Below are 12,961 nucleotides of genomic sequence, written 5' to 3'. Positions count from 1 at the left end.
CGATTGCTGAATAATTGATTTTACAGACTCTTTCTTAACGTTAAACATTTAATTTTTCGTCACAATTCTATTGTTTATATTGAATTTATAAATTAGTTCGTTTAGTCTATTTCAAACCACATGCGCTTCGACCACGTGACATGTTCGAAAATCGATTGAACTTCTCGACTAAGGTGTATGAACGTGGCGATTCGAACAATTCGAACAATTCGCACCAAGGTTTCCTTATCTCTTTCATTTTTCTTTTTCAATTTTTAGTAAAATGTATAAGTACGAAAAATTCCACTTGTTTTAAGTGATTTGTTTTGAAAAGACTTCTCATTTGAGGGTTTAATCGTGCAAATCGGTTTGAAAACTGAAAAAATATTTTAAAAAACAAGCTTTTTCAGTCACAACTTGCACTACCCTTTCTCCAGTCACCTTGGTCAAAAGGTAAATATTTTGTAGACGTCTATTTGACACTTCGGCACGTGTGTTTGGACCGGCGAACGACTCCGGTCTGTTAATTTTTGTGTGTAATTTGTGGTCCTCCTGCATCCGGGAGCTCTAAAAATCATGGGTAAGGCCAAGAAACCAAGGCTTCACAAAAACCAACCAGCCCCCACCGGGTTGATGGACGTAAATGGGCTAATCGAGCAAGGGCTGGCCGGTAGTGCAAAATCCGGGACCCCCATCGATGCGATCGTAGAGCAGCTGGAATCGTCCGTAACGGAGGAGAAAATCTGCGGGTTGCAATCACTGGCCACTATCGGCCAGGGTGAGGTAAATCTGGCCGAAGTTGTCGCAAGTAACATCATACGGATAGCGGCGTCGCTGTTGGTGCATCCGGATTCAAGCGTGCGTCATGCCACTGCTGGAGCACTTCGAAACCTCTCGGTTGGCAGCGTGGAGCTGTGCGAGTTTATGGTCGATCAGGATGTGCTTACGCCGCTGCTGGCATTGTTGAATCGCTACACAAGCGCCACTCAGTGGAAGCCAACGTTCGATAAGAGCATGCAGGACCAAATGGACGAGCACTCCGACACGTTCCTGCAGGGGGTTAATTTGTTGTGGAACCTGTGCGAAAGTACATCTGACGCGTTGACCGCTTTCAATCAAGCACAGTTACTGCAGCCTTTTGTTTACTTTTTGAATTGTAACGTGTATGGAAAACAGATCGGTAAGTGTATCTTTGGTCTCCTGCTGGATGAACCTTTTAATTATCTAATTTTCTTCCGTTCATGCCATAGCAATTGCTGTAGCACAATGTCTATTGGTGGTGTCTGAAGAAAACACATCGTCTTGGCGAGTGCTAGCCAACCATGGTTTAGAATTGTCAACACTTCTTGCCCTCGACGGTACGGACAATGCCACGATGATGCTGCGTGTCCTTGCCGCAGGAATAATTTGCAACGTCCCGGTATTGCTAAGCAGCCATATGAGCCAAATTTTGCAAACCATTGCTAAGACGATGGAAGCGAACCATCGGGTTGCGTTGGGAAACCTTACCAGCATCCTTCCGTTAACGGCCCAGAAGGAGGTAGTCGATCTGGAGGTGACCGATGACGTACAGATTGACGAAGAAACCGAGGCAGAGTCACACCAGCGTCGCCGGAAAGCGGACCTGCCGTCCGACGGTGAGCTGGAAGTACGTGACGTAGGTTGGATGCTGCAGGCGCAACGGATAGCGGCCGAAATACTCACAAACATCTGCTCCACCGACGATGACGATTGGCAGAGCGAGGGAAATGAGAACGTCGAGAATAACGGCGCCGGTTCGGACGCCGAAAGTGTTTACGATTACGATACGAACGAGCTAAACGGAAGCGTGGAGAACACGGACAAGGTTCCAGTGGAGGTTCTGGAAGCTATTAAATCGTTAGCGCTGGTCGAGAAGCTCTGGCAGAAGGCTCAACCGATGGCGGAGAACGTGCACCAAATCTTGGCCGAGTCTGAGAAGGGCACACTGAAGAAGCTTGACTCGCTGCGGATTTCTGCCATGCTGTGTCTTCACAATCTGTGCAATAACATCACGACCGAGGATCTCGGAGGACCGGCTGCGGTGTACAACGTGTGGATCGATCTCGGCCAGCAAGTGTTCCAGGGCCAGGGCAATGTGAAGCTTCTGGAAGCCTCGACGTCGCTGATGCGTGCCACCCTGGAGCACCTGCGCAAGAGCCCGGAGCTGTTCAAACAGATGACCGAAAGCGATCTGCAGCTGATGCTGAACGGTGTGGTCGGCTGCGAGGACGCGGAGATCCGAGCCAACTGGCTGCGAATGTTGGGCATGCTCGGATGCCTGCTGCCGGAACCGCTGGTGAAGCTGATCGTCGATTTCGTGCTCAACACTTGCGCCAACGAGACGGACGTTTGGGTGCTGGCGGAAGCGCTAGACTCGATGATGGACATTTTCGCTGATAACGATTGGTACGCGATCGTGCACGAGGTAGGAATGGTCGCGAAATGCAAACAGCTCGATCGTGTTATGCGCGAAAAGCTGAAGCGAGACAAGCGGCAGCTCGGCGATCGCTTTCCGGCAGTCAGTACGGTGCGCACCAACCTGGGACGGTTTTGTAACTACCTGGAAACGGAAATGAAAAATTACAAACCGAACATGGAATCGTAACTTCCAGGATGTTGTTGGCGCCACCTGTGAAAAGCCGTTCGAAAGATATACAACGATTGCAATAGGTTAAGAAATGGGATACGTTGACACGTAATCCTCAAAACTTATGGAATTATTTCAGAAAATAAAACTAAAGCTTCTATCTTGTGCTGATAGGAAAACGATGCGATAATCTTTTTACTTCATTGACTAAATCAGTTATCAGTACGACATCGTATAAATTGATCATACATAATTGATTGTAATAGATCATAACAACAATTCATATGAATTAGAACAGGATTGACCATTAAAATATTATTTAGTATCATTTCAACCATTCTTAGTATGGTGTTGAATTATGTATTGTCATGTTTTATGGCTAAAAATAATCGGTTTTTAGCATGATTTTAATAATCGGTCTTTAGCAACATTTTCCAAACGCATTTTTGGACCTGGCCGTACTACCCCCTTTAACTCGTCTAACAATTAGAAAACCAATATGCAACCATTAATGTATCAATCATATAGATATCAACTGAATTGAATCACCATCTCTCAATTGAACGCGAATAATAAATGTTATTCATTTTGATTTCATATAAATAGTTTCAGTTACACATACACTCTTCTTGCTTGAGATATTGATTAAAAATTGAGTGAAACTAAAATAAAAAATTGAGTGTTTCCCCAATGTTTTTTCGCCAATCTTCCATCGAATAATCAAACTCGGGTTTGTTTTGGTTCTATAAATAATATACAACAAAACACAAATTTTATTCTATGTTTATGGATAAGCACAGTCACACCAAAATGTTTTAACTATTAAAATAGCGATGAAGTGCAGAAACATTACTGCAAACAAGCAGCACTACACGACTAGGAAGGGGCATTTTCTGCCAACCGGGACTGTTCGCCAGCTCCCGTCACACTTTCCACCATTACGCGCTTCGGCTTCGGCAGAGGATTCCAATCGATGCAATCTTGAAACTGATCGTCCGCCTGCGCAATGATGACCGTTTTGGTTGGGCTCTTTTTCACCCGATGCCCAGACGACGCGTACATGTTGTTCATGTCGTCCAGGTTGTCGTTCAGGTTATCGTCCGGTAGGTTATCGTAATATGAACCCCGCCCGGAAGGAACCGGCATCTCAGCACCGCCACCTGGTCCACCTGCAGCACCGTAGCGACTATCGATGTCATGCAGCAAGTTTTGGATCTCCTTCTCGCGCTCGTTCAGCTCGCGGATGTTCCGGGTCATGCTGTCGGTGGACTGCGTTTCGTGCAAACCCTGCTGCTCGAGGTTCACCTTGAGCATGCTCTGGCTCTTGTTGATCGACTCTATGATGTCTTTCACCGAACGGCGCCGTTCGGTCGTACCGTTTTCCGTCGCACTCGTCGGTATGTTGCCGGTGGACTCGCTGATCTTGAGCCGGGCGTTTTCTATTTTGGTATTGATTTCCGTGTGAATCGGCGCGACCTTTAGCTTGTAGTGCAAATTGTCCACAATGATCGTTGTCGTTGGACCCTCGTCATCGTCCTGCTGGCCTTCGGTAGGATGGTTTGGAATCTTCGGTTCGGGATTAGCGATGATGGGTTGGCTTGCCGGTGGAGCTTGCTCCGTTATGTATCGTTCGCGATTCGATCGTCTCGACGGGACGGGCGTTTCCGGGAGGGCGAGATTTTCAAAGTCAATATCCACTTTTTGGACCGTTTCGGTTTCTAACGCAGCGTTGTTTTGGTGTTTCTCTGACTTCTTCCTTGGCACGGGAGTAGGACTGGTGCCTGCCGTTTCCGTTGCCGTATCCGTCGCCGTTTCCTCAACCGTTGGCGCTGGAACTGATTGATTATTTTGGGGTTTTGCTTCTGCCTCTGATACGTTGTGCGATTCAATAACTTGCTGTTCGCTAGTAACTTTAACAGTGCTTACAGCCGGTTCCTTCTGTATGCTCTCCGCAACGTGGTGTTCCTGTACAACTTCATTCTCCATCGACGCAACCGTTGTCGGTATGTCCACACGGGCATTATTATTATTAACATCGAACGTTTGCTCTGTTCTTGTCTCGACGGTGATGGTGCTGGTCTGAGTCAAGGATTCGGTTTTTGCCGCCTCATCCTCATTAGCTGATGACACAAAGCTAGCAATTTCGGCTGTTAAATTACGAAGGTCCTCGCTTTGACTTTCGTTAACTTCCGTTTCCTGTTCTGGGTGTTTTGCAAGTTCCTGAAAAAAATTAAACAAATATTCAATTTCCATCATTTTCCATTTTCCAAGTCCTGACAGGAGTAAGATAAACTTAGGTCAACTAAAATAGTCAACTTAAAATTCAAGACCCCGGCCGTATCAATATATAAATATCTAAATATTGTTCAAATAACTTTTAAAAACACAAATACGCATCAATAAGGAAACCTCTTCAAGATTTCAAATAACATAAATAAATAAACTTTATATATTTAAAGACACAACGCGTTTTTACAGCAGTTACTTACTCTCAGCAGTTTGTAAAAAACCCATAAGCATCACTTTCTAATGTATTAGAAAAAATTCTAACTTTTAAGTTACATTGAGAATAACTGCCCCAGAATGATTTCTTCGTCTGAACATACCTGTTTTTTTGTTAGCAGATTGCATGTAATTAAATGACATGCATATCAAAAGGGAAAATAGGATGCATCTATCAATTGGGATATTCATTTTTAGTGAAACAATAGGAAAATAAGATTGTCTTTACCAGGTGTAATTTTGTGATGAAAACAAAATCTTGCTCTATTGGTTTTCTCGTGGAAATTAAAATACGTTTAATTTTAGCTAAAATTGCCGGTGAAATAAGAGTTTCACAAAACAGAACTAGTGAAGAGTAAAAACTCTCCCTACTTCCCATTGTACTTACAACAGTTACCGGCGGCGGCGGAGGTGCTCGTCGTTTGGTACGAGTTCTGGTGCCGGACGTGCGCGATCTGAGAGTGCTGCTGTAGCTATCGTCCATGCTGATCGTGGACAGCGTGTCCCCGTCCGCTTCCACGTCGTCATCGAACGGATTGCTGTTGTTGTGTTGCTGCGGGACTCTTGAGGTGGTGCTTTGAATGAGAAAATCAAACGGAACAGATGAGAACATTTTTCTTGTACAACATCAATCGGGCGCTTTAGTGCCATACCCGTAAGGTTGAGGTGGTGCCTGCTTCTTTTGCGGTGTGGACGTCACCATTCCGTTGTTGTACGTGGCGTAACCATTCTGAATCGTGCTGCGATACCGATTGTTCCGAGTGAATCCAGAATCGTCGCTTTCCTGAGGGGGACCAGTAGGGGTTATCAATATGTTTACGCAGTCAACAAGGGTAGTGCACCGACACTGTCGATGCGCTCAAACAACCTACCTGTGACCGAGGTTGGAAGGAACTACGGTATCGCGTCTGTCGTTCGAACAACGGCGTAGTGGTGTAGGAACGACTCTCACGAACAGTGCCATAGCCAGACCCGTTGACCGTGTTTCTGTGGCCAGTATAGGAAGTGCTTCCGTAATCTTCATCGTATGGATCCCTTCGCAGCGGTGGTGGACTCTCGGAGGTTTTGTTGATTCCCAGTGTTGACGATCGTTTCTTCCCGAAACGTAGCGTTGAGTATTGCCTGTCGGCGAGGAAAAGGTAATAAATTGGTAAGGTTAGTCCCAGACGTCCTTTGCCCACAAGTCGAGAAACATCTTCCCAGACGTTCCGATGGACTTGGTTAATTTATTGATTGATGTGCACGATCGCGTTTCGATTCCGGCGGGGAGATATTTATTAAACCAGCTTAAATGTCGTGTACAGCGCACGGAGCCGGGTGGCTTTGGTGGCGACGATGTCAATTACTCTGCACCCTGGACGGAGCCTCGTAAGCGGTTCAATTAAAAATTTACCTCCCTCAAACCCACACCAACACAGCCGCACAAGACTAGCCACTTCTCATGGACCGATGGATGGATGCGTGAACTTGATGGGCTGGGAAGGTTCTGTCTTGTCGGGAGTAGCGTGAAGGCATATATGACCGGACAAACCGAATGGAGGTCGCATTTCAATTAGTCGAGAACGCTACAAACACATACCAGTGCCGGGGGTGCACTTATTGACGAAGGTCCGGTAGCCACTCGAGTCGGCACTAGAGTGCATGCTCCCGATCATGGTCCGGATCTAGTGGTGATCGAGCGAAGTCTATGCGCCCGGACGAGTTACTTTATCTTCATTATCACACAATAGATCGATTTGACTAGTTTCTCAGGAAGCACATTTGCAGATGTTTGCTATATGTCAACGAAAGGCCTCGTTCTAAACATTCAAACTTTAGCTCGATCTCTTAAATCCACCCTGAACAAGGCAATAGATTGATCCCATTCGGAACAATCTTCCAAATGAAAAACACTGATATTTTAACCCACATCTACCCTTAAAGAGCATCGATGTTTCTGCTGCAAACCAGCTTGGGTTCCAGTTGCTACGTAATACCTTTCAATGGCACTTAAACCCAGAAGATGGGATCCGGTGCAGAGCTCAAATGCACGGTGATTTATGTGTCCTCGTTCGTTCACTGCTCGACAAAGCCCTTGCAATGGTACGGCTTTAAAATGCACTTAAATTATATTCTTGATTGAAGCGAAAAATGATACGAACAAGACGGCGTTGCGTCTGCGGAGACAGGGAAGCTCTGGAACGATCGGCATTATCTGCACGCAAGCGGCTTTCATCCAGAAATGGAGCAAAATTGAGCGAAATTGAAAGAATTATTACTTTGTCTTACCGCACAGTGAGGTATTGCTCAGGAAGATGTAACATTTAAACCGAAGTATAATTTATCAACAGTTTATGAACTGTAGATGAAGTGTGGTTCCATACTTATTTTGAATTTTATTTGATTTCATCCAAGATTCAGACATTTTTAGGTTTTTGGTTTTTATGCTGAAACAAAATTTAATGGTTCATGGAAACGAACGAGGTTTAAAAGATGTAACATCTCATAAGAAATATTAATTATACAAACAAAAAACTTCATTGCATAACAAATTAAAAGCAAGGCGGCCCAGATAGATTATAAAATTCGTCCACATGCGTTTTAAAAATCATCTGTAGTGTATATTTTATGACGGCTCACAAGAAAAATAATACAACACAATTTATGCCTCGCTCGGCAGCACGAATCAAGGTCAACGAATTTTGACACGGTGAGGTCACTACGGTTTCGCAAATCATGTCACAAGTGTGGGTACGCGCACACGTTCGAAAAACTCATAACTATCGACCTACTTCAAATGAGCTTAGTGCGGATGGATCAACACTTTGAGATAGTAAATTTAATTTTATGAAACACTGATGCCACACTGTCAAGCTGGGCGCTGAGCGCGGGAGGAGGAACTGCAGGAAGCGCTAAAATTAGAAGTGATCCCTGCCATGATCTCAGCCACAGATCTTTTGATGGCGGTTGACTTTGGGCTGCTCCCAGTAGACTTTGGGTGCGTGAAAGTGTTGTCGTTTTGTATGTAAATTAAACGTTCTGAAATCCCACACAGCTCGAAATTAGGAGCGAAGTCAACCCACGCAGCTGAATCGATCTTTTACATTCTCTGCTCGACTAGATTTCGTTTAGGAATTTTATTAGATAGCAGATATGAAACTTAAACTTGTTATATATCATCCCCGGAGTTTATGATTTATTCTTCTCGGAAGGGATTCTTCTCGAAAAGAATTGAAACAAATAAAGACTTCGCAGAACAATCGCACACTACGCACAAAAGAACGTTTTTAGTGTGTGGCTAACAATAAAGTGTGGCCTACAGGAAGTTCGTTAGCATTCAATTTAAGATTTTAGCACATTGCTTTGCAGAATGTGTTCATAACATCTCTATCTACTCGGCAGGTCCGCTGGAGAACAGCAAAAGGCAGATACTAATTGGAAGCGAGCAGACAAGAACCGACTTATCCAAATAAAGACGACCACAATAGTTCTTGCGATGTTTGTAGTTTTTATAAGCATCGTACTGTACAAAGACGGACTTGTTTGAGCTTTTATAAAGGATAGCTTATCGATTTGAAGTACCTTGAATGAAGCTCGTATATTTGTTTACAAAGGTCTCGAAGATCTACTTCGTCTCGAAGACCCAAATTTTTTCTTTAGATTTCTGGCATCGGTTTGAAAATGAATTGGTGATTCCTTGTACAGAAACTACACAAGAATTTGTGAACCGTAGTTGAACAGTCGATCGTAGACCTTAACAATCGGAGTCGTCACAACCTGAGCACAAACGGCGCGTCGATAATCAGTGGAAACTAATCAATGCAGCTGATACCCGGTGTAGCTACCGACCTCAACCTTTGAATCTAACCTATCTACCGCATGTGTTTGATTGGCGGCGAATGCCAGAGAACTCAAGCAATCGACATTGCGCTGGGGGTTCTTCTTTCATATGCAACTTTTAGGTAACATACAACATTTCCTGAGAAACAAAACGCTTGTATTTCCACGGAAAGAAACAAATCTTTTTTACCACCCAAAATTACGTAAATGTTGCCCTAGATCATCGCAAGCTCAGAAATCTAGATTCCCTGCTCTTCATAGTAGAGACCGGCGTACCGTAGAAAGTTATTCCCCAACGGAACTCCACGGTTTCTGCTGAGTGTGGAGGCCTGACTTCTCCCGTTACGTCGAGAGGTATCACCATAAGACGACCGAGTAAGTGTGGGCCCGTGCCCGAAAATGGCTCTATACCCTCCGATGGAGCGAATCGAATGAATTCCATTTTCCGCCAACAAACGGAGTTTGGATTCGAGAGGTATTTTGTCCATTTGACGATGATGTAATGTGCAAAGCGGCTTGGAACCGCGCTAAAACCAACACAGAACAATAGCATTGCGTAGGTGTGTTCGTTTCCGGAGCAGTGATGCCGTAGCGCTCCGATACTTGGCCGAGACGTGTCGCAAAATTATCATATTCCCAAGTGGCCCCTATAAATAAGCTAATGAGGAGCGCCGGAGCTGATGTGCATGTGGCACCAACTTACCAGAGCTCCCGAAATCCATCCCGTATGCTAGATAAGCTGCCCCGACGTTGCGATTTGCACGTTGACGGCTTGTGGTTCCAGAAGCGCAGTCGCTTGTGGTTTTCGTCCTGGTAGAACGGATTCAGATGTTCCGGATAGTCGTAGATGGTGGACGAGGGTTGTCCGTTGTCGGTGCTGTGCCGCGGACGGTGCTGCGATAGCTCCGCCATTCTCCTCGCACGCTACTCTGGAACCACCGGGATCAGACGATCTGCCGCTGCTATTTTGCCCGCCGCACTTGTTGGTTGCTTTTTCGGCGTAGGTGATGTCATACACGCCTATCGCCACTCGCAATGCAGGTTGTTCGTTTGCAAAGCGTTTCGTTTCCTTATATTTTACTTTTTCTTTGACACTTATTAGCTTTCGTGGTTGTTCACTTCACATGCCACCCTTGGTGATGAGTGGTGGGTAACATTCGTCCACAAGTATGACGCCACCCCCCTCTTGTTTTCTGGTGGGATTCACTTCGGGAGTTAGATCACTTTTAAAACACTTGCACCCAAACAGCTCATCAGCGGAACCTGGTAGCCTGGCCGGACGGAGAATACGTATAGAACGGTTTGTTACTACTGCGGACAGTTTCTAGAGTAGCGCGTTTTATCAGCAAACCCGCCTCAGTTATCTTATCACTGCGTCACTGGGCTGAAGGTTCGTAAAGGTAGAGCGTGCACAACGGTCTCTACGGGAACTTCGAGATATCAGGCAATGTTTTGGAGAGGAAAAAACCTAAACTGGGTAGGGTTTTGAAGAACCGCACATTGGCAACACTCGCTTGTGATCAAGCTGCACTCGTTGAGGTGCTCCTCTCGACGTGGTTACGAAAGGCGCGACTTACACACCTATCTGGCGGATCGGATCGGGTTTGTTTTTGCGTTTGGTTTAATATATTTTTTTTAAAACTGGCCTCTGAACCGTACAGCACCGACTCATCATCATCTCTGATGGACGGAGGCTATCGGAACTATTACCATTGCACCTTTGCCACTATGCGCGGAGTCACGTTCGGTGATCATTAGCAAATTACCGCACCGATGGTAAAAAAGAAAAGGAGAGATGAAGAGAAACCCCCCATGCGGGTTGCCGAGGCTATACGTGTGAGAAGTTTTGTTGCTTTTCTACGCTACTCACGGTAGGTCTGCTGCTGCTAAGTGTCCGACAGTCGTGTATTCGAATCGGCTCTGTTTGCGTACCGCGAGCCACCTGAATCGCTGCAGAAGCTCCGACTGATAAGACGGTGATAGCGGTGGTACTAAGGCATTAATGAAAGTACATGTTTTTCGTTTTTTTCGCATGAAAATGACTGATGTTGTTTCAAAGTGAAACATGTTAGATAGTTTTTAGCTGCTTCAAGTATTTTATGCTATTTAATATTAAAACAATCTCAAAATCGGCTTTACTTTTCCATTTGTTTCGATGATATATCAATATCAAATAACATAGCAAATTTTCAATTACAGTAAAGTCACAAGATGTACTTATTAGATGCTGTTTATTTTTCTGTTCCTCATCGAATCTTTATGTGTCACGGACCGGTTGCTTGATGACACCGGTTGACCTATTTTGCAGCCTTTCTGGCGTAAGAAATAAATTCCTCTGAAGTCGTCTCACATGACTCATGTGTTCGGATGATAAGCCTGTGCTGAAATAATTATAATAATAATGTCGGCATGGGAACCCCGTCTTATGTAATCCGGTCACATTGTCGAGAAAGTTGGATGGCTGTAGTTTTCAACAAAAGAACAGCAAACTTGTAAGTCTTGGAAGGCTATTTAGGGATAGCACCAGTGAGGCACGAAACCATATTCGAAATGGTAAGGTACTTGAAAATATAATTATACCGATGAGACATCTTCCAGTTAAGCATCTTCCGAAAGAAAGCACAAGACTGGCTTCAGAACTTCTACGTGCAGTAGAAGCGGTACCAAAAACTGGTCCAAGTACATTCGTTTTGAATTGAATGAAGACACTTCACCGAAATTCAGCTTCGGAGTCAGCCCTTAAATGCAGTCTATCGCTGCCCTTTTCGCAGGTCAATCCCAACCGGACCTGATACGGCTAGGTCATTACCAGGGTAATTCACCGAACAGCTGACGAGGGTTCCGCGACGATATCAGCGCATGACGCGAGTGTAGGTGTGAGCCATGATCGCTTGTAGGCCACGCCGCAAACCCGCGTTGCTCTCCTCTACAGGCAAATGCAGTCGTCGTAGGTGCTTGCGTTGTGTGTTGGAGAAATTTCTCCCTAGCTTAGCCAAGCCAAGGTGTAGCTCGGTCATCGGGGGCTGAGAAAGACGAATGGGCCTACGCCGAGAAGATCTAACAACCGTACTTTCTTGTGAAACGGTTGTTGTTATTTTGTTTCAAGTTGTTTCTTCGTACGCTTGCCCACACACATGGCTCAACCCGCTCGGGGTGTTTTTCGAGAAACGGCCTAACATTCGAGTACCGTTGGGAATGTTTTTGATTTCTTTCCCTCCTTTCTCTAACGCGTCTAACACTCTACACTTCGCCTTCCCCCATAGGGGGAGAGTTGATTGTTATTATTTTTTCCCGATTTTTTGTGGCGATCCCGGGCAAACAATTGCGCTTCTTGGTAGCTTTGTTCGAGAATATCACAAAAGATTGCTGGTGAACTGCATCACACTAAGGGATTGCTTGTGAGTCACTCGCCTTCGTTTCCCAACCGATCGGTACACAGCTTCAGCAGGAGGGTTTTCATTTGAATATCGATCGCCAACGTGGAGATCGCTGCATCGGTGGAAAACATTTTAGACCTTCTTTTTCCACGCCTTTAGCAACGGCTGGCTCGTCTTTCCCAGCATTACTCCCAACCATGGCATATGGAACACATGCACCACACTCGCCCAAACATCACTCTTATCCGCGCATTGCTCTCTTCTAGCAGCAAGTGTAAAGCGCAATGTGTGTTGCGTCTATTTATAGCGATACGAAATATTTATTTAGCTCCGCGTTGGGCGGTTTTTTCCACCCGAAAAAATGGCACCGAAATTTTTCCAACCGTGTCTAGCCGCGTGATAATCGATCGAGTTGACAGACCCGATCGGAACCCCAAGGTGGAGGCAAACAAAAGTCCGCAGACAGTTTGTCATTTGATCGGTTGCAACGCCAAGATCATCGCAATTTTTTTTAACAACTTTTGCCACCGTACACTGAACCAGGGGTATGACCATGCTGTAAATATCGCTTGCGCATGCGAACTTCCCTTGATCACTCGCGACTGTATGCCGCCGTTACGTAGTGTTTGATTCGAAAAATATGGAGATCGAGCCGATAAAGAGCCCTTTTCACTTG

At 45.2% G+C, this 12,961-nt stretch overlaps 2 protein-coding genes across 2 annotated transcripts; one reads left to right on the top strand and one right to left on the bottom strand.

The window, feature by feature from the left end:
* The first annotated feature begins 467 nt into the window (after positions 1-467).
* LOC131283115 (HEAT repeat-containing protein 3) lies at positions 468-2,763 on the top strand. Its single transcript, XM_058312688.1, has 2 exons — positions 468-1,159; positions 1,230-2,763. The coding sequence occupies exons 1-2, from the start codon at positions 556-558 to the stop codon at positions 2,603-2,605; spliced, it is 1,980 nt and encodes a 659-aa protein (XP_058168671.1). The 5' UTR covers positions 468-555; the 3' UTR covers positions 2,606-2,763.
* Positions 2,764-3,371: 608 nt separating this feature from the next.
* LOC131281863 (uncharacterized) lies at positions 3,372-9,820 on the bottom strand. The gene is made up of 5 exons (XM_058311220.1): positions 9,612-9,820; positions 5,962-6,211; positions 5,743-5,873; positions 5,478-5,664; positions 3,372-4,807 (listed from the first exon to the last, which is right to left on the bottom strand). The coding sequence occupies exons 1-5, from the start codon at positions 9,818-9,820 to the stop codon at positions 3,464-3,466; spliced, it is 2,121 nt and encodes a 706-aa protein (XP_058167203.1). The 3' UTR covers positions 3,372-3,463.
* Between the last annotated feature and the right edge of the window lie 3,141 nt (positions 9,821-12,961).

Source organism: Anopheles ziemanni, chromosome 2 (genome assembly GCF_943734765.1).
Source record: "Anopheles ziemanni chromosome 2, idAnoZiCoDA_A2_x.2, whole genome shotgun sequence".
NCBI lineage: Eukaryota > Metazoa > Arthropoda > Insecta > Diptera > Culicidae > Anopheles > Anopheles ziemanni.
Note: the sequence above shows the minus strand (reverse complement) of the source record. Positions and strands in the feature narration are given on the sequence as shown.

Bases quoted from the DNA above. Each gene is read 5' to 3' on its own strand.
- LOC131283115 (XM_058312688.1), top strand. From the start codon at position 556: ATGGGTAAGGCCAAGAAACCAAGGCTTCACAAAAACCAACCAGCCCCC. The intron at 1,160-1,229 runs GTAAGTGTATCT...TTCATGCCATAG, and splicing joins CGTGTATGGAAAACAGATCG to CAATTGCTGTAGCACAATGT.
- LOC131281863 (XM_058311220.1), bottom strand. From the start codon at position 9,820: ATGGCGGAGCTATCGCAGCACCGTCCGCGGCACAGCACCGACAACGGA. The intron at 5,874-5,961 runs GTAGGTTGTTTG...GGTCCCCCTCAG, and splicing joins CCTTCCAACCTCGGTCACAG to GAAAGCGACGATTCTGGATT. The intron at 5,665-5,742 runs GTATGGCACTAA...TCTCATTCAAAG, and splicing joins GCACCACCTCAACCTTACGG to CACCACCTCAAGAGTCCCGC.